The sequence below is a fragment of the Schistocerca nitens genome, chromosome 3 (assembly GCF_023898315.1).
Source record: "Schistocerca nitens isolate TAMUIC-IGC-003100 chromosome 3, iqSchNite1.1, whole genome shotgun sequence".
Classification (NCBI taxonomy): domain Eukaryota; kingdom Metazoa; phylum Arthropoda; class Insecta; order Orthoptera; family Acrididae; genus Schistocerca; species Schistocerca nitens.
Genome location: NC_064616.1, coordinates 489,856,157 through 489,878,280, shown reverse-complemented (window position 1 = coordinate 489,878,280; position 22,124 = coordinate 489,856,157). Strand labels below are relative to the sequence as shown.

General features: G+C 42.4%; 1 protein-coding gene across 1 annotated transcript in view; it reads left to right on the top strand.

Annotated features, from left to right (window-relative positions):
* Positions 1–22,124, top strand: part of LOC126249291 (neuronal PAS domain-containing protein 4) — a 462,434-nt gene that overhangs the window by 189,912 nt on the left and 250,398 nt on the right. Inside the window, exon 3 of the mRNA XM_049950945.1 lies at positions 16,652–16,758. Within this exon, the coding sequence (XP_049806902.1) occupies positions 16,652–16,758 (107 nt within the window). The remainder of the gene's footprint in view (positions 1–16,651; positions 16,759–22,124) is intronic.

Genomic DNA, 22,124 nt, shown 5'->3' with positions numbered 1-22,124 from the left:
ATAATTAATTTATTTTGTTAACCGATTTTCGACATACAAACCATCATTACATTTTAACTGACTGTCATCGTCAAAGAAGGTACAATATTCGTGAACAGCATTGAAAATACGGTACACATCAAGAATGAGGTTCAAACACAGGGTAAATGTCATCTTTGACAATAACGTGACAAGGCTACTAAGAATGTTAAAATTAAATATTAAGTAAATATAAAGCGAACTAATCAGTAAGCATTAACATTAAAGTCGAAAAAAAAAACAGTGCCTATGTAACAATTTAAACTAAATTAACAGTGCTGATAAAATAAAATTACTATGTGAGAAGAGTATCGAAGAGTAGCTAGAAGAGACATTGTACACTCCTGGAAATGGAAAAAAGAACACATTGACACCGGTGTGCCAGACCCACCATACTTGCTCCGGACACTGCGAGAGGGCTGTACAAGCAATGATCACACGCACGGCACAGCGGACACACCAGGAACCGCGGTGTTGGCCGTCGAATGGCGCTAGCTGCGCAGCATTTGTGCACCGCCGCCGTCAGTGTCAGCCAGTTTGCCGTGGCATACGGAGCTCCATCGCAGTCTTTAACACTGGTAGCATGCCGCGACAGCGTGGACGTGAACCGTATGTGCAGTTGACGGACTTTGAGCAAGGGCGTATAGTGGGCATGCGGGAGGCCGGGTGGACGTACCGCCGAATTGCTCAACACGTGGGGCGTGAGGTCTCCACAGTACATCGATGTTGTCGCCAGTGGTCGGCGGAAGGTGCACGTGCCCGTCGACCTGGCACCGGACCGCAGCGACGCACGGATGCACGCCAAGACCGTAGGATCCTACGCAGTGCCGTAGGTGACTGCACCGCCACTTCCCAGCAAATTAGGGCCACTGTTGCTCCTGGGGTATCGGCGAGGACCATTCGCAACCGTCTCCATGAAGCTGGGCTACGGTCCCGCACACCGTTAGGCCGTCTTCCGCTCACGCCCCAACATCGTGCAGCCCGCCTCCAGTGGTGTCGCGACAGGCGTGAATGGAGGGACGAATGGAGACGTGTCGTCTTCAGCGATGAGAGTCGCTTCTGCCTTGGTGCCAATGATGGTCGTATGCGTGTTTGGCGCCGTGCAGGTGAGCGCCACAATCAGGACTGCATACGACCGAGGCACACAGGGCCAACACCCGGCATCATGGTGTGGGGAGCGATCTCCTACACTGGCCGTACACCACTGGTGATCGTCGAGGGGACACTGAATAGTGCACGGTACATCCAAACCGTCATCGAACCCATCGTTCTACCATTCCTAGACCGGCAAGGGAACTTGCTGTGCCAACAGGACAATGCACGTCCGCATGTATCCCGTGCCACCCAACGTGCTTTAGAAGGTGTAAGTCAACTACCCTGGCCAGCAAGATCTCCGGATCTGTCCCCCATTGAGCATGTTTGGGACTGGATGAAGCGTCGTCTCACGCGGTCTGCACGTCCAGCACGAACGCTGGTCCAACTGAGGCGCCAGGTGGAAATGGCATGGCAAGCCGTTCCAGAGGACTACATCCAGCATCTATACGATCGTCTCCATGGGAGAATAGCAGCCTGCATTGCTGCGAAAGGTGGATATACACTGTACTAGTGCCGACATTGTGCATGCTCTGTTGCCTGTGTCTATGTGCCTGTGGTTCTGTCAGTGTGATCATGTGATGTATCTGACCCCAGGAATGTGTCAATAAAGTTTCCCCTTCCTGGGACAATGAATTCACGGTGTTCTTATTTCAATTTCCAGGAGTGTATATGGAAGGCGATACAGAAAAAGAGTAAAAGAATTGACACTTCTATCAACAGAATGTATGGAGCACATAGACAGTCGCAACAAAATGAATAAATATAGGACAACTGGAGGAATAGAGTGGAACAGGCAGTGTCGGAAGCATTTGAAAACCTAGAGGATTAAATGAAGTTTAGGAGAGGGGAACTATTTAGATGTGTTTGGTTATTTAATGCTAAATCGTTACTGTAGGCCTTATGATTGTCGATATTCAGGGCTTCCAAGAAATTAAATTTTTGGCCTTTGTTTGCTATGTAGAGGACATGAGACTGTGGCTCAGCATATGCTCGGAAAAAGTGTGGTTATAATTCTGAAACCTCCACCAATGTTCATGTTCAGGCAGCCTAGTTCCTATGCCGGCCGCGGTGGCCGTGCGGTTCTAGGCGCTCCAGTCCGGAGCCGCGCTGCTGCTACGGTCGCAGGTTCGAATCCTGCCTCGGGCATGGGTGTGTGTGATGTCCTTAGGTTAGTTAGGTTTAAGTAGTTCTAAGTTCTAGGGGACTGATGACCACAGCAGTTGAGTCCCATAGTGCTCAGAGCCATTTTTTAGTTCCTATGTATCTGCCTGACTGATCAACGTAAAACTTACTACAACAAGGACAAGTCATTTTGTATACCCAACTGTTGCCTTGTGATTGGGTCTTACTTTTACTATTGAAAATACACTGCGCTGTGTGTTTCTCACATAATAGGAAATACTACAATTTTAGGATTTCACTATTTTGGCTACACTTTCTGGTACATGTCATAGGTATGTAGTACAATTTTCATTTTATTGTTTTGGTGAGCGCTACACCTCAAAGAGTATGGATTTCCAGATCCTCAAGTTCTCTAATAAGCAACTTCAGCAGTAAGATACATTTGCGGCAAAATCAGATAAAGGGAGCAATGTTATGCTTTTGTACAAGATTGATAATTTGAAAAAGTCAATGATTTTTTTACTCCCAGTTGCTTCCAAGTCCTTCCGAAGGACTCTACTAATTTATTCAAAGGTGAGACTAAATTTTTAACTTATTCTGCAAAATAATAGTTGTTTTTTTAAATTTTGAAACAACGCTATGAACAAGCATGAACCCTCTGCCTCCTAGGGCTTCCAAAACAACATAAGCAGGGTGTACCCATCAGTCAAAAATGGTTCAAATGGCTCTGAGCACTATGGGACTTAACTTCTGAGGTCATCAGTCCCCTAGAACTTAGAACTACTTAAACCTAACTAACCTAAGGACATCACACACACACACCCATGCCCGAGGTAGGATTCGAACCTGCGACCGTAGCGGTCGCGCGGTTCCAGACTAGAACCGCTCGGCCACCCCGGCCGGCTACCCATCTGTCAATTTATATACTCATTCAAGGCTCCGCCCTACAAACCAGTAAGTGAACTGGGCTTTTAATTAAAAATCAGACAAAATTGAAACCAAAGTATGTGTTTAAAACTCAGATGACACTGAAAATAAAATAGAATATTTAATTAACTCGCACGGCGCTAAATTACTCTCTTCTGGCATCTACAGCTTGTTTTCCAGCATACCAGTAGGAGAATGTTGATATTCCATCAAAATTGATGTAAAGGTCTAAAGTGAAAGTGGATGACTTGAGATTTTCTACTCAGACATGCTTGGCACTAAACTGTTCTCAGCTCGAAAGAACTCTATATAAACAGTTCGATTTAGCTATGGGGTCTCCTCTTATTGCTCCTTTGGCTTAAATATTCATAGAGAGTTTTTAGCAACATTTCTTGAATAAATAATCATTGAGTATAAACATAAAAAAATTGTTTCAGGTATGTAGATGTTGTGTGTGTATGTGTATATGTGGACAGGCACTAAAAGACAGGTTAACATTCTTTTTAATAACTTCAACAGTAAACATGTCCACAACGGAGATCTAACCATTATCACCAGTACACAGAAACGTTGTTTCTAAATTTATAGACACACTAAAACTACATACACAGCAATACCTTCTTGCTCACAACGCCCAGTGACCCACAAACATGCAACATTCTTCTCAATGGCGCACCATATTTAATCTGTTCGCATGTCCGAAGATTTGAAAAACTTTTTGAAATAATAAAATTTATTGCCTCAACCAATAGCTATAATCCTGCTCAGACTGGCCGTATGTTACACAGGAAACAAAAATTGGAATTATAACCTCGTCTATGCTCTCTCTACTGTTCCTTCCAATGCTACAGGAAGTAATAAGCAATCCAAGAACAGGTGTCAGAGAGTGTACCCAAAACAATGAAATTCTAAAACTGTAGGATTTCCTACTATGTCAGTAACATCATAGTCCAGTGTATTTTCAATAGTAAGGATAAGACACAATTACTAGCCAGCAGTGGTGTATACTAAATTACTTGTCCTGCTTGTCATAAGATTTATATTTTGATGAATCACACACATAGCAACTAGGTTTTTTGATCATGAACGTAGCTTGAGGTTACAGAATTAAGATTCCTTATATGATGAGCATGTGTTGAGCCACAATCCAGTGTTCCCAACATAGCAAACAAAGGCCAAAAACTTAATCTGTTGGAGGCCCTGGAAATCAACAAACATCTGGCCCACACTCCTGATTTAACATTAAATGACCAAACATAGCTCAATGTTTCCCTATTCTAACCTTCACTTAATCCTTGTGGTTTTCAAATGTTTCCCACTCTGTCTCTTCCAGTCTATTCCTCATTTCTCCTGTATTTATTCATTTTGTTGTGATCGTCTATATACTCCATATATTCTAATGTTACAAAAATCAGTAAATGTAATACCAGTTCAAGCTACTCTTCAGAACTGTTCTCATATATTATATTTATTTTGTTATGAGTGTTAATTTAACTTACTATAGAGACAATTCTTTTCTAGTATAGTGTTAATGTTTTTATGGTTCGTCTCTTTATATTTATTTGCTGTTTAACTTTAAAGTTTTTAATTTCATTACCACTGCATTGTTAAAAATGATATTTACTCTTTGCTTGAACCTCACTCTTGATGTGTACCATCTTTTTCAATGCTGTTCACCAATATTGTACTTTATTTGACGATGATAGTCATTTAAAATCTAATTATGGCCTTGTATGTCGAAAAACGTTTAACAAAATTAATTAATTCTGTAGCACATACAGAAAATTGTGCTTTACTATAATTATGAAGGTACTATACAGTTAGAAACATGAGGCTCTCACTTGGAAAAAATAGTTGACATTTCGTTACTTCTGATAATTTTTAATATATATTTTTTTGTATCCTGCCGTGTGTCTGTAGACAGTTTGAGATAAGCACATTTTGCACAGTTTAACATACAGAGATTAAATATATTGACGACGTATGCAAGTTAACGTTACCTCAAATCTGTATATGATATACTGATACTTTTTATGTTCCTTACTTTCAACTATTTCCTATTTTCTTTTGTGCCTTCTTTGAGGAAGTTCCAGCTATATGGCCTCTGGTGAGGTAGGTCACATGAAATATGTAATTTTGCTTCTCACAGCGTAGTATTTGAGCTTGTCTTGTTGGACTAATAGAGATAATAAATGGTTCAAATGGCTCTGAGCACTATGGGACTCAACTGCTGAGGTCATTAGTCCCCTAGAACTTAGAACTAGTTAAACCTAACTAACCTAAGGACATCACAAACATCCATGCCCGAGGCAGGATTCGAACCTGCGACCGTAGCGGTCTTGCGGTTCCACACTGCAGCGCCTTTAACCGCACGGCCACTTCGGCCGGCAATAGAGATAATAGTTCTTGTATCTTGGTTTTGATTAATATATCATAATTTTCGTTATGTTCGCTATAGCTGCCGAAAATGTTTCAATAATATTTTCATACAGGTTGCTGTGACAAATTCTCTCACACTCACACTTTGCGTCTTGTTGTTAAGTTTGTTTTCCAAGACTCTAGATTATTACTCCCTAGTAATCATTTGCTTTCAGTCTCTCTTCCTTCTTCATTCCCGTTGCGTTCTTATACCTGAGTGATGGAGAAAGATCATCTTTGATGTTATTTGATTGTCGTTTCATGAGTAAGAAAAAAACACTTATTAACTGGAAATTTTGTTTCTTAAACAGTCTCGGGCTAGCTATAAGTGTGTCATAGGCTTGGCTTTCCGCGCTGTGTGGACAATCTCAGTCAACCAATTATTATAAATGCACTTAAAAGAGCAATTGCAGCCACTGTGTGATTTGAAATTCTTCATGTGATTAAAATTCTAGTCCAGGCGAATGCCACGCCAAGTATTAGACAAGAAAAAAAGTAGGATCAACTTGTGATTTCCAGTACCACTATTTATTCTCCTGAAGCACTAAAACATGACATATATCTTTGTCATTCTTAGTTACGTCTTAAATGTAAATGCTTAACACATGTTCCATGCTGTTTCGTGTATGATGGCTTTGTAAATTATGCTGTCTGGACAGTATCGTAGTTATCTTTCAAAATATTTGCATTATGCAAGAAGTAGATTATTGTAGTAACTGCTATACACTACATGTGGTGTCACCGCTAGACACCACACTTGCTAGGTGGTAACTTAAATCGGCCGCGGTCCTGTAGTACATGTCGGACCCGCGTGTCGCCACTGTGGGATCGCAAACCTAGCGCCACCACAAGGCAGGTCTCGAGAGACTGAGGAGACCTCGCCCCCAGTTGTACGGACAACATAGCTAGCGATTGGACGTGCTAAGCCTTGCTCTCATTTGCCGAGAGATAGACAGTAGAATAGCCCTCTGCTAAGTTAAATGGCGACCACCTAGCAAGGCGCCATTTGTATCAGTGCCAATAGCTTACGAGTATGCAGGAGAGATGTATTCCAACACGAGAATAAAGTTAAGTATTAAAAAAGCTACGTATTTTTCTTTAGTGCATTTATAAGTCTCATGTTCCAGACTTCACGCCCGTCTGCGTTAGCCTTGCGTGCCCTATCGGCTACAGCATTGTGTCTGGGCTGTATGGTCTAGACACAACACTACATGTGCCCTCATTGCAGATTGAGAAATGTGTTGTAGTGCATGTTCTAAGAACTCTAAAATTTCGTTTTAAATGGCATTAAATATCAGAGACATGAGATATATTTGTCAAATCTATGATTCCTGCTACAATGTTTGCACGTGGAAATAGTTTGGACTAAGGAAAGGTTTTGCTTCACAACCTGTAGCGCGAGAATTTTGCCTTTCTGAAGTGTAGTAAGTAGCTTATCTTCAGCTGAATTGAACTTCTCTGTAAAATTTAGATGATCTACCTTTAAATAAAATTTTGACCATACTGCGCACTCCTCGTAGCCTGAATCCCACTGAACTAACGAACAAGACCTCGGTAGATATGTATTACTACATCAACTTACGTGTAAATATCAATATTAGGAAACATACATGTAACTGAATTGAACTTGATGCCAAAGATTAGGTACACGATAAAAAGGGATAGGTCATAAACATATAAATGATCACCCTAGCCAATTTTATCCCGAATTCTATGTCTCTAGCCACCTACTTATTAACATTACACATCCCTGAGTATCAGCTCAATTATCACCCTACTTCCCTCAGTACCACTTAATCCCCCCGTTCAAATCTAACGAGGTGCAGTGGTAACACACTGGACTCATTTTTGAGAGAACGGTGGTTTAAATTCCAGTACAATGATCCAAGTTTAGTTTTTCTGAGTTTACGTAAATCATCTACGGCATATTTCAGGACGGTTCCTTCGAAAAGAACACGGCCGATTGCCTTCCATACCCTTCCCCAGTTGGTGCATATGTTCCGTCTCTAATGACTTAGTCGTCAACGGAACGTTAAACCCTAATAGCTAGACCCTAATATTCCTTCTTACTCGCAGTTTATTATTTCATAATGCGGAACTTATAGTGTAGTGAATTTCAGTGAAAACATGCCCTCAATTATTTGTTTTTGAAAAACAAGAACCAGTTTTAAAAACCTTCGGTCCACAATCGCAATTTTAATAATTTAGTACACATGTAAATATTGGGTCGTTCAAAATTTTAAAACTATTCTTGTGTATTTGACAAATGATTTCAACTGAAAAGTAGTAACTGTAACACTTTTAAGCTGTCCCTTAGAAATTGTAATTAAAATTATCGTATTCTTCATGTTTGGCGATCCGAAATTCGAGAGGAACCACTTACAACAGACCGCCTCCGAAGAATAAAATAAACCGAGCGTCTAATTGTTCATGACGTGTCCATAATTAAATGCCACATAAAAGAAAAGATGAGAGGATATTCTGTAATAGAAGACGATGTCCGTTTACTTGGTTTATTGAGCTACAAACAACACAACACGCCTCTGTTCTACTCATTCACAATGATATAATTCACTTGTAATGTACATTTATTCAGAAAAGCCACAGTCCATTCGTGTTGACGAAGTACAAACCTGATAATAAGTCTCGTGAGCTCGTCTATAATTTATTCCACGCGGCGATGTCCACGTTAACAATGACTATTCACATGAATCTTGTAAGTTCACATCTGGTCCCGTAAATCCACTTTTGTTCGGCTCGAAACACTCTCTAATTCACGTCCGCTCATTAAGTTTTACATATCATCTAAATATACTCCTCGCCACTACTGCTAAGTACTTCCCACTTTAATTTTACGTTCCTCTTCCCGCAGATTTTCACTCAGTCGATCCAAAACGACTTCTGACACACGTACGCTACTGCAAACATTGTCGGCGTGACACGACAGTGCACCGAACACCAGAAAAAGGCGCATTATGGAAGAAAATTCTGGAAAGTAAGGATCATCGGCAAGCTCATGCTGTTAGGTATAAGGGGCGCTCAATAAGTAATACGATACATTTTTTCTCAGCCAGTTTCGGTTGAAAAAGGTGGAATTTTTAGTTTGACATCGTGGAATATTCTAACTTCAGTCCCTATAGTTTCTTGAAGTTGCGTTAGGTGACGGCGCTGTAAATAGGTCTTTAAAGTGGGGTCTGTAACCGAGGTGCGTTGCAAGCAAAGAGCCGTCATTCAGTTTCTTTCGACGGACAACCAGAACATCGCAGCTATTCGTAGGTGCTTGCAGAATATCTAGGAGACCTAGCAGTGAACAAAACCACCATGACTCGTTGGCCGAGGCGTCTGTCATCATCGCAACAAGGTCGTGCGAACATGTCCGATCTCCTGCTTGCCGGCCGCCGGCACACAGCTGTGACGTCTGCAATATTGGAACGTGCGGACACTCTTACTCGAGGTAATCAACGGATCACAATCAAACACTTCGCTGCACGACTGGACGTCTCTGTTGCTAGTGCAGACACATTCGTTCACCAGTTGGAGTTCTCGAAATTGTGTGCCTGCTGCTTCCTCTCCGCCTAACGAAGTCCATAAAGAGCAACTAAGGACCATCTGTGCGGAATTGCTTGCGCATTACGAGGCTGACAGTGACCGTTTTCTGTCGAACATCGCCACATGCTATGAAACATGGGTTCATCACTTCGAACCGAAAAAAACGGAAATCCACGGAGTGCCGTCACACCACCTCCCCTCGGAAGAAAATGATCAAAGCCGCACGCTCTGCCGGTAAAGTCTTCTGGGGCTCAGAAGGGGTTATTCTGTTTGATGTTCTCCCTTATGGTGCAACCATAAACTCTGAAGTACTGTGCTACCTCAGGAAACTGAAGAAAGGACTTCAGCGTGTTTGTCGTCAAAAAAATGCAAACGAACTGCTCCTTCTCCATGGCAATGCATGGTCTCACACAAGTCCACACAACCGAGAAGAACTCACAAAATGTCATTGTACTGCTCTTCCTCATCCACGCTACACCCCGGATCACCCACTTTCCGACTTCCATATGTGTGACCTAATGGCCGGCCGCAGTGGCTTAGCGTTTCAGTCTGGAACCGCGCTCCTGCTACGGTCGCAGGTTCGAATCCTGCCTCGGGCATGGATGTGTGTGATGTCCTTAGGTTAGTTAGGTTTAACTAGTTCTAAGTTCTCGGGGACTGATGACCTCAGATGTTAAGTCCCATAGTGTTCAGAGCCATTTGAACCAGCCATTTGTGACCTAATGAAGGATGCAGTCCGTGGGAAGCAGTACGTGGATGATGGGGAAGTTATTTATACAGCGAGACGTTGGCTCGGACATCGACCAGTAGAATGGTACCATGTGGGGATAAAATGGTTCAAATGGCTCTGAGTACTATGGGACTTAACATCTGAGGTCATCAGTCCTCTAGAACTTAGAACTACTTAAACCTAACTAACCTAAGGACATCACACACATCCATGCCCGAGGCAGGATTCGACCCTGCGACCGTAGCGTTCGCGCGGTTCCAGACTGAAGCTCCTAGAACCGCTCGGCCACTCCGGCTGGCCCATTTGGGGATACAGGCCCTCCCTGTAACATGGCTTAAGGCTCTCGCATTTAACGGAGGGTATGTTGAAAAATAGTGTTTTGTAGCCAAAAGTGTGAGGAATAACATGATGTAGTGCTTTCAGAAAGAAATCGTTGCATTACTTATCGAACGCCCCTCGTAAATCGTTCATAAGGATATTGGTAATGGTACCCTTTCACACTGTCAGCCCAAATTACAATATAGGAAAGAAAAAGAAATGCTGCTGAAATACGGTTCTGGAGTTGCTTGAAGGGCAACTTGCACCTCAGTCACGTCATGTTGCAACTTACTCATTTCTTCCCCTCATTTCCACTCTTCTCTTTTATTCACTACGTCGCTCAGCAGTACAAACTATCTGGATGGCATTACCATGATAATAAGGATACATATAACAGCACGTTTGACCTCCTAGCCGTCACTGCCTGAACAGTGGGAGCCGACACAACGTTGTGTGAGCCACCAGCCCAGCTCGCAGCGGACAGGTCTACCCTCACTGCGGCCACTACTGTGCACAAAGTTTGGAGAGCCGTAGGTCCGTTCGTACGTGATGGCGGTCAAGTCGCATTGTGATAACGCTGTGTGGCCTAGTACCCTCTTGTCCCACAGTCACGTCTCTGTCGTAGCTTGGCTTACACAAACCAAAATTTCACAGTACGACAAACTAATGTCACGGAGATTTATTGTTGTAACTCTTTCAAACTCACGCCAAGGCAGGTTATATGGCATTTCCACATCGTTTTCGAAAGCTCTTCGGTGCGTTAGAATGGCATAAGGGGAGGATGAGGAAGGAAATCGTAAGTGTCCTTTCATCCCAGCATTTATGTTAAGCGATTCCAGGAAATTAAGGGAAACCGAACTGTCAAATGTGGATTTCAACAGCCATCCACTCGAATATGAGTCCCGTTGTTTACCACTGCACCGCCTTGCTTGGTGCTAGTCGAGCGGGGACGTTTCTTTGTCTATGCCATCAGTTCAAATGGTTCAAATGGCTCTGAGCACTATGGGACTTAACATCTTAGGTCATCGGTCCCCTAGAACTTAGAACTACTTAAACCTAACTAACCTAAGGACATCACACACATCCATGCCCGAGGCAGGATTCGAACCTGCGACCGTAGCAGTCCCGCGGTTCCGGACTGCAGCGCCTAGAACCGCACGGCCACCACTGCCGGCTATGCCATCAGTTTGCATTCGTAATAATTCATTACTCATACAAAGTGGTAGTTCAAATGGCTCTGAGCACTATGGGACTCAACTGCTGTGGTCATCAGTCCCAAAGTGGTAGTCATTCCCTGTTTATAACGCATTCTGGCCATTATTTCAGCCTGATACAGCTTTATAGCCGTTAATATGTTTACTCTTAAAAACAAGTTATTCTGTCGAAAAAAAAAATTACGGTTATTTTGGTCTGAACTTCACAGTGTCTTGCAAGGTGCGGTTGTGCTGTTGCACTGTGTCCCTCTTTTCTTCTGATTGTTGAATCAGTTCCTCCAGACCTATGACAAACAAGGCGTATTGGTGAAAACAAGGAAACGTTTATTTCTGACATGTATTCAAAAATGCCAGAGACAGACTGAATTAATTAAAAGACTTCGTTCGTTCAGTTCATACGTTAAAAACTGGTCATGTTTAGATTAAAGTGACGGCTAAGGTGAAATTTTAAACTACTGCTGCTCTGAAGGAATAAAATTTGTGACAAATTTTTGCCGTGTAAAACATACCCGTCAGTCCAAACATTTTCGAAACTGGACTAATAAAGGAGACAGAAAAGTTATGATGGTAGTTTTAAAGTTTCAAGTATTCTACATAGTCTGCCACCGCTGGAGTAAAATTGACAGAATGTCCATCCAATCTTTTTATCCTGTGAGAAAAGTCCTTGTTTGGTAGATTTTTCAACTCGTGCGTCACGTTGGCTTGAATGGCGTCAAAACGTTGACAATTTATGTGAGTTTCTGCACATTTTTGTTTTGTGGTAGGTTCGTATTGATAACACCAAGTCTTGTCACCCGTGATAATTTTTTCCAGAAAAGCCGCCGTTCACGTCCACGCGTCATTTTTTTTTTTTCTTCGAGTGTCAAGGTGTGCGGGGAAAACTTTGCACACACTTCTCTCTTCTACAAAACAGCCTGGAGAAAATCTTTAACACTTGATTTACAGACGTCGCTCCACCGAAATTGTGGGCTACTTAACACTGCCTGATCACAGTTTACTAGGGAATGGACATTGTTTACAGTTGTTAGTTCAGATTGCCACCGTAGTTACTGCTCTTACGTCTCTTACAGGCGAGAAAGAAATTCAGTCTCGGAACTTTTGGACGTACGATGTGCATCTCTGATGGCTCATCGAGTCGATCTTGCACACTTTGGACGTTCAGTCAAACGCCAAAGATGACGCCAGCGAAATATTTGAGGAATAACGCTTGATTTACGCGAAGTGTGCTCAGGGAGATGCAGAACAATGGGAGTTAATGAAGCGTGGAGGGCTGCGGCTACAAACGACCTAATTGCCAGCGCAATGACAGCCGAATAAGTCACCCGCCCTCACGATTAGAGACTACCTCACAGCCCGCGTCACATTGTCTTGTCACCGGGCGCTCGCGCTAATCGTAAATTCCTCCGCTCCGAAAATTAAGATTTTTCCTGGATACGTTTCCACCGGCCAGAAGTAGCTTTAATGGTATGCGCATAATTCCGATGCAAATACCGCTTATGTGGAGCGGGAAGCTCATTGTATATCGGAGCCGGGCTGCAGACTTCCCCTTTTTGGTAAGCTTCCTCTCCCTGTCGCAATTTTTATTCTCGGCAGCTCCGGCCGTGTTGTATTAATCACGGAATTCGTGAAATAGCACATAGCGGCTCTCGGTGGCGCTGCGCAGGCCGTGAGTCATGCGACAGCTTAACATGACGAACTGTTTGTAACCGTCCGGCACGTACACGTGGCAAATGGCGCTTTGAATAATGCAGAGAGGCCGTTTTCGGTATGTGGCAGATGGTTCGCTCCGTCGGGCCGGGGCGGTACTCGGCGTCACAACAGTGCCTGCGGTACCGCTGCAGACGTGGCGGAGGGCAGCTTCTGTGCCGTCGATGATGTGGCTTGCCCTTAAAATATGATTTCGCTGCGGTAAACAAACCATTCGCCTTCCAACTGCACCTTTGTTTACCATTTACTATTCTAAGTTTTGTTCATATTAGCCTGGTCCGCTTCTGAAGTTCTACAGATCCCCTTTTCCGTATTTATTGTTCCTTCTGCAAGGATAACAATGCTCATCACACTATTTTTTTAGTGTTTTTCTTCGTAATCTACCGATGATTAATTTTTTGGCTTCCAGCCTACCTGCCGATTCCATTTTTGCCCATAACAATTCGTCTACTGTCCTATGTCCGTGTGGAGCGGAGGGTACACAGTACATCAGTCTCATTCCCCTCCCAAGCCCAACTGCCCATCCCTATTCCATTCACGAATGGTCCCGGGATGAATGACTTTCTATATTACCGTATAGGCCTGAATTTCTCTAATCCTAGTGCCGTAGTATTTATCCAAGTTGTATGTTAGACGAAGTAATATATTTCTGGCTCATTCTGAAACATGGATTCCGGCCTTCTTTCTTTATTCATGTCAGAAGTACCAAACAAAACAGATATTGACTATAAAGTATAGAAAAATATACATGGACAAATTAACCAACTGAATATTCATAAACAAAGAAATTAAAACATGAAGATATAAACTACTGCACAGAACATAAATGTAAATAGTTAAATATTTACCCTATACACAATCCTTATACTAGTTGTAACACGTATTTGACTACATCGAAACCATAGTTTTTACTCACTTGCAATTCCAACACTGTGCACGAATACGGATAAAGAAAGCACTACATGAGATGAATAGAAATGTCTTCCTCCCCACATTCGCACTGCGAGTCTAACAAATGTACAAGGACTGAACAGCATAAATAAAACAGGTTTGTTAAAATAAATGTGAAATGATTAAGTTTAAGAGCCACAACATACCTTTGGTACAGAATCAGTAAAACTGAGTGACGTTGCTAAAAGTATATGATTTGTACCATGAGTAGCAAACAACGAACTGTCAAATAGCCAGTCGTACACAGTATCTGCGACGAAAGTCAACCACCATGCTGGTGAGATGAATGGCATTGGACAAGCCTATATACAAAATGGGAGCACTGGTGTATATATAAACTGTAATAAAGTCGGCAACAGTTGAAGCTCAAGTATGCATTAATCGTACAAAACCATAGAAAATTAGTAACAAAAGTATACTTTCCTGTTTCCTAGGAATTTAGGTTCCCGGTACATTCTACAGGGTGACAATTATTGAACTACATGAGCCGGCCGGGGTGGCCGAGCGGTTCTAGGCCCTACAGTCTGGAACCGCGCGACCGCTACGGTCGCAGGTGCGAATACTGCCTCGGGCATGGATGTGTGTGATGCCTTTAGGTTAGTTAGGTTTAAGTAGTTCTAAGTTCTAGGGGACTGATGACCTCAGAAGTTAATTCCCATAGTGCCCAGAGCCATTTGAACCATTTGAACTACATGAAAAGGAAGGTAAATTAGTTGCAAACTACGGCATGCACACACTTTATTCAATATTTAAATGTTACTACAGATATTCGGATTTAGGTTACGACATGTTCGATATGCCTGTCATCATTGGCAATGATGTGGCGCAGACGAACGGCGAAATTCTGCATGACCCGCCGAAATATCAGAACATCGGTGCTGTCGATGGCCTCCTGAATGGATGTTTTCATCTCAGCAATGGTTTTGGGGTTATAGCTGTACACCGTTTCTTTAATATGGCCCCACAAAAAGGAGTCGCATGTGTTCAGATCCGGAAAACATGTTGGCCAATCAAAGCCCATGCACTGGCCACTGGTTACCCCGTAGCCAGAATGCGGTCCCCAAAGTGCTCCTCCAGGACATCAAACACTCTCTTGCTTCGATGGGGTCGAGCGCCGTCTTGCATGAACCACACCTTGTCGAAATTAGGGTCACTTTGGATAATGGGGATGAAATAATCTTCCATAACCTTCTCGTACCGTTCGGTAGTCACCGTACCATCAAGGAATATCGCACCGATTATTCCATGAAGGGACATTGCACACCACACAGTCACCTGTTGAGGATGAAGAGACTTCCCGATCGCGAAATACGGATTCTCAGTCCCCCAAATGCGAAAATTTTGCTTAATGACCGACAAACCAAATGATAGTGGGCTGCGTCGCTAAACCAAATCACACATGCTCATACTAATTCCCATCATAGCCCGCGGCCAACCTTGCAGTTTGAAAGTCCTACCGCAAACCGTTCAGAAGTTGTGACGATTTTATTTCATATAGTTCAATAATTGTCACCCTGTATATTCATAAGAAATACAAAGTAATCATAGTTGATTGTCCTAGAATCATACTTAGCACAACATTGTAAATATATATTTTCGCTCTAAATATGCCACATGGACAATTAAATATGACTGTTTTGTATTTTATACGAATATTAAATGGATTAGTATCTTGAATTCTTAGGAAACGGGACATTATTCGGATATGAAGACGCTCATTATGGACTGAAATCGATACTTCGACGACACTGAATGATATTAAAGAAACTAAGTCTGCATTTCCTGGATTAATGACTTTATTCGGGGCTATGTATTGCCACTTTCCAGCAGTTCACGACTAGGAGTCGTGATATCACTCCAAACACGACTTTTTATGTCCAACTTCGAAATTACATGGGACCATGGACACAAGGACCAGCTACTGCTTGTTGACGATTGAAAAAAAATTGTCCAAATGGCTCTAAGCACTATGGGACTTAACATCTGAGGTCATCAGTCCCCTAGAACTTAGAACTACTTAAACGTAACTAACCTAAGGACATCACACACATCCATGCCCGAGGCAGCGATCGTAGCGGTCGCGCGGTTCCATACTGAATAGCCTAGAACCGCTCGGCCACAGCGGCTGGCGTTGATAACTGATTGAGGAGACGTTGTACGATATAGAACTCAGTAATCATCACGAAGAAAGAATATATTATGATTCAACGTCCCATAGATATTAATTTCATTAGATAATGAACATTAGCTTAGTTGCAGTGGGGACAAGAAACCTTTCCTACACTCGTTTGCGGGAAAACAGAGAAGGCATGTCAAGATCTTTCTTAGTAAATTATCTGTTGAAAGATGAATTTCAGTTAATATTTTCGAGATTTCTGTACCGACGTCATATTAAGCTACGACCAACCGGACAGAATTTTGCGCTTCACCATGTGACCATTTAATAGTACAGTATTTCGTGAAGGGATGCAAATTGTCATACTGTTCGTATAGATCATGCAGTGGCCAAACTTAATGTTGTCAGTGAAGTAGTAAGTTTCTGACATGATAACGAGTAAAGCGCTTCTGACCCTGTAACGATTAGTGGTTTGTTGGTTTGCAGCGGCGAGTTCCACCTGGGCTACCCTCGCGCCGAGCTGCAGGGAGCGTCGTGGTACCAGCTGCTGCACTGGGACTGCATGCGGGAAGCGCAGACCAAGCACCGCCTCAGTAAGTAGCTTCTGTCTTCGAGTATGTGTGTTTCACCTCTTTATTACTGGCATCGTCAGTTGGTTCCCGTTCGTATGAATATAAAGTTATTAATCTCAGCTCATTCTCTGTCCCATTCCATATCCTAAGTGGAAAGCTCAAGACACCCCTCTCTCTCTCTCTCTCTCTCTCTCTCTCTCTCTCTCTCACACACACACACACACACACACACACACACACTCACACACACGACAGTTTTCACAGTTATTAAGGGGTAGCGCTAAGTTTAAATGGAGATAATGCGGCATCTATTGCAACTGAAATATTCTTTATTTGAGTAGTTTATGAGCTTTGGGAAAAATAGTGACCCATACTTGCCGTTATCTATTGGAGATGCAGGGTTTTCGTGTAATATCATTCAGTATTTCCAATAAACAATGCCAGTAATATGACGAAAATTTGAATGAAAGTTTCTCTCTGGAAACAACCCTTGGTCTGTGATTACGCCATTCTTCCTTCTTCCCAGGGACCGTTGAAGTACACATAATAGGGGGGGGGGGCGTCAACAATGCCCTTCTCCAATTGTAGCAGTGGTGTTTCAATATAATGGAAATTCAGCTACCCGACTAAGTTCAATGATCAAATGTTGTCACACGTGGACGGCCTTGGGTGAGTGACCTGAAGTGTAAACAAGGAGCCATCCGTTACCTAAAGCTTCGAGTTGTTCCAAAGAACGCATCATATACTACTAATGGGGCAGTGAAACCGAACAAGTGACCAGTTATAAAAGGCAATAAACTCTGCTGAGAGCGGTGAAGTGGGAAGGAAGATAAACATGGCTCCGACTCACGGGCATCACTTCTGTTTATGTTCAGTCTTCTGACGGAAACATGTAAATAACATATGCGGTAAGTGCTCATAAACTGGTGAAAAAGGATCAGAAGCGAAATTCCGCTGAGTTTTAGAGCTCTGGTGACCATAAAGCGTGAATCTTGCGACAGAGCGCTGCTGTCCCCTCGCAAAGGCGACAAATATCCGCACAGCGGAAGCTCACCCGCTGTTACGATGATATGGGCTACGGAGACCCTAACTTGTCGAGAAGTCCCTCACAAACAAAAGGAAGGCGTTGGGAAACTCGTAAGAAGACTGTAAAGCCACCTGAAGGCACGGTTATAAGTGTCCAGGAAGACCAGAATAACTGACTTACGTCGACAGGGCTCTTAAAGTATCGGCCATGCACAACTTGATACGCCTGCTGAGAGCTCTCAGTTGGTAGTCTCGCTTTGTTCTCCGATCCACGATACTGCCAACTGCGGTTACTTTTCGTGCGATAAAATCTTCAAAGCATGATAACATTTGTTATATGTAAACCTTTTTGAAAATGATTTTAACGTTACTGTCGACCTTACAAGAGAACTTACATGAGAGATCGTGCCTTAAACGAAGGAAAACTGAATGAGATTTCAAAGGATAATATCATCGTTCTGTATTGTGCTCAGATAGTAGGCAAAATTGGCCGAACTATATGGATACACAACGTAAATTTTATGTCAAATAATAGGAAGAAAAGTGTAGCTCCTTTTTGTGCTGAAAATAGGAAGCAGAGCTTTTCTCCTCTGTGGCAAGAAAGAGGAAACAAATTTAAAAGTGAATAGGTGTTGTAAAGTGGGTTGTGCCGCTGGGTCCTGTTCTCGGTCCACTAGTTTTCTTGATATTTGTGACTGATCTATTGCGAAATGTGACAGATGATTCTGAATTTTATCTTTTTGTAGGTGAAGAGGTGCCGTTGTGAAAGGATTAGAATGTAATCTAAATGATTTCCGCAGTAGGGTAGTTGGTAATCTCAGCACACAGAGAGAAAGATATCGCTTAACTGTAACAAAACGCAGTGCGCAAAATGTCGACTCACAACATTCCCTACAACGACATTTCACTGTCACAGAATGATACCGTAGCCAGCATAGTGGAACATTTTGAATTCTTATTACTGAATAATACTTAATGCGCTTTCTTGACACTATTATATTCGTGGTTTTCAAAAAAATGGTTCAAATGGCTCTGAGCACTATGGGACTCAACTGCTGAGGTCATTAGTCCCCTAGAACTTAGAACTAGTTAAACCTAACTAACCTAAGGACATCACAAACATCCATGCCCGAGGCAGGATTCGAACCTGCGACCGTAGCGGTCTTGCGGTTCTAGACTGCAGCGCCTTTAACCGCACGGCCACTTCGGCCGGCTCGTGGTTTTCATTACAAAAATAATACCTGTTGTCACCGACACTGAAACGCAAAAGCTGTTATACTTTGCCTATATCCTTTCTTTCATATTTGTCAGAATCATATTTTGAGGCAACAATGTGCATTCACAAAGAATGTTAAAAACGCCGAAAACGACCATCAAAACAAAGTGCAGTTTCAGCTAACGAACTTCATATTGCCTCTTTGTCAACTGAAATAGAGGCTATATCTGTAGCTAGGCCTAAGGCTACTGTCGCTTTGGAATAGGAACTAGGCTGAAATAAAAGCTGACTTAATGAATTTAGTACGCCACAAGTAACGCACCCTGAACAATTCGTGTGTTATAAAACTGTACTTTAAACGACAAAGCGGCCTCCCTCCAGCTGCTAAGTGGAAAGACGCCGACTGTGGCAGAACGTAAGAATAAACTGCTGTTGCTGATTTCGGGCCTCCAGCGACTCATCCTCCCACTGACAAGTAGATTTCTCCTCAACAGCGAACTGAACCTCAAACGGCCAATATATGGTAGTACATTTTGTCCATTACGGTAACCCCTTTCTGTTGGGTCAGCTTGCTCATCGAATTGTTACTCAACAGAATGATACTTTCTTCCCTTGCCGGTTTTGTATGTAGAGAGTTTTTTGTTTTTCTGCACCGTCTATTTTGTTGAGTTCATGCCGAACCACAAAGGCATTGAAAGAAACGGAGCAGTTGAGAAGATTTGTCCGACTATCACATTTCGTTCTCTCCAGTGTCCTGAGGATAGTACGGGCATGAGTGTCAAAGTGATTCCTGCGGATACTAGCAGTAAACTTACTCTGATGTTGAAAATGTTTCCTTTCCAATACTTACAGACGTGAATAACGGTAAAGATTCAGTAGTCATCAAAGAATACGTTAAAAAACGTGCTCAAAGAGCACACCGGATCGCAGACGTTTCAGAAGATGAATTCCGTCGAATGCTCATTAACCATGTAGTGTAGTTGTCCACTGCAGTGGACAGCTGTTAATGTCGCTTCTTTGGCACTTTTAGTCAGTCCTGAGGCTGCAAATGCACGGAGGGCACAACACCAGTAGGGAGTATCCACCGAGTGGACTCCGTGTATCTGCAGCCTCAGGGGTGATTAAAAACACCAAAAAGGCCGCATTAACAGGTGCCCACTTCAGAAAATGTAAATAACCCATGTGTTCTTACTAGGGGTATAAGGTTATCGGACAATAAACCAGAAAAAAAGAAATAAGAAACATGGATTTTGTATAGCAAGAATCACAGCCATCTCCTCTGCTTATAATTGTAAATATCAAATTACTCTTCTGTTTATTCAGATCTTGTCTTGCCGAGGCAGTGTCTATTCGTTTTGATAAGCGTTTTATGTCATTCAGCAGTTGGACGCCCTTCCTTTTTCCACAGTAGTCTGTTGACCAAATGGTGATATGTTGTGTGTGTCATCTGTCTACATCGTGTTTTCTGAGGCTAAGATCGGGAATGTTTATTGCATTTGCCTTGCCGTGGACCTTAGAACCCCACCCTGGTTATCTGACGCTCTGCTTCAAGCCGGATCCGTTTAACCTCCAGTCTCACAAACAAGAGTGCTGCGTTATTCGCTGTAATAGTATTTCTGATGTAAATGTCGTATTAATCACGTCAATGTAGAGAGAAACTCTAGCGTCGGCCTTTTCTCCAATTACCATTACGAAAGAAAAGAAATGCGCGTGTTGATAGCAAGACAGCAAAAACTATTTATTAAATTTGAAACGCTATCGCTGCACCCGGTTGTATTTGATTCTCATTGGGATTGTATCCGCAGTGTAATGCATGAATCGTGATCTATGGATATACGTTTTCGGGGTAAATAAACATTCCTCAGAAGAAATGGACGCAGCTAAATGTTTTGAAGGGATTCTGGTTACAGTTATGGCCGCGAATTAATCTCACTGGCTCACAAGCTTGAATGGCGTGTGCCTGCACTCCTTTAATAGAAATACTGAGCCATTCAACGGGAAGCATTGGCCCATGAAATTGATCGGCGTGAATCAGACTGTGACCCAGTTATAGCAAAGGGTACCTATTTGCGCGCGCACACTCTTTCACAAAAATCGTGGCTACCTCGAAGCAAGACACCAAAGCATCTTACACCTTTGATGAGTTGTGACGAGTGCGTTCTGCAGTGTCGTCAGAGCGATACTATTGTTTGCAAGTAATAATTGCCTTAAATGTTACGTTGCAAAATACTAAATACCACCATTGTCAATCCTAATCGAAGATCTAAACCATAGGTCACGAAATGTACCAACTAGTTCCATCTAGCTGGCGGAACTGGGATGCTGTTGAAGGAGTAATTACACGCAGATTGCCTAACAAAGGATCTAAGTTTACGAACTAAGCTGACAGACAGTCCTCTAAAACCAACAACTGAATGACTGCGAACTGAAATAGTCACCTCTCGGCGCAATGACACATCTTAATGTAAAACAGTAAACCTTATTACTGCATGCAACCGCGCACCTAAATGGGTTGCCTTCCTATGCCCTTTCTTGATGATAAGCGAGGAATGACGTACAGCGAACGTATCCGGGATCAGTGCACACTCATTCTTTGTTCTCATTCTTCATTTGTGGAGCAATATAGATAGGGTAAAAATTCAGACAATTATTAGACACTAAAAGCCTGACTGCTCAATGGCAACGCTATTTGATGTCGTCTTATAAGTCCGGTTATTCCTATTTATTCTCAGACACGACAAATTTCGCGATATTTGATTGCACAGGCTTTAAAAAAATTGCCAAAGTAAATGTCTTCATCTTTCCTAAGAGAGCATGCCAGGACGTTCGCGTGAAGAGTCCAGAAAACCAAATAGATTCTGGTCTACTAAACGCACTTACAGCTTAGCACCTCTATATTTATCGTTTGACGTAGACTTCATATTATACTTACAGTATACTTTTGAATATGCTGGAAGTACTTTAATGTTACCACTTGTTTTCCGTTTAAAACATTACGAATACTATGTGTTAAAGTATAATTGCTGAAATAAAAATTGCAAATATAGACAACAATCAGAAAAATAAGTAATGCGTTTCAAGAAACAAGAGCTTATCCATACAACAGGTATAAATACAATTACATGATTATAAAAACATGAACTAA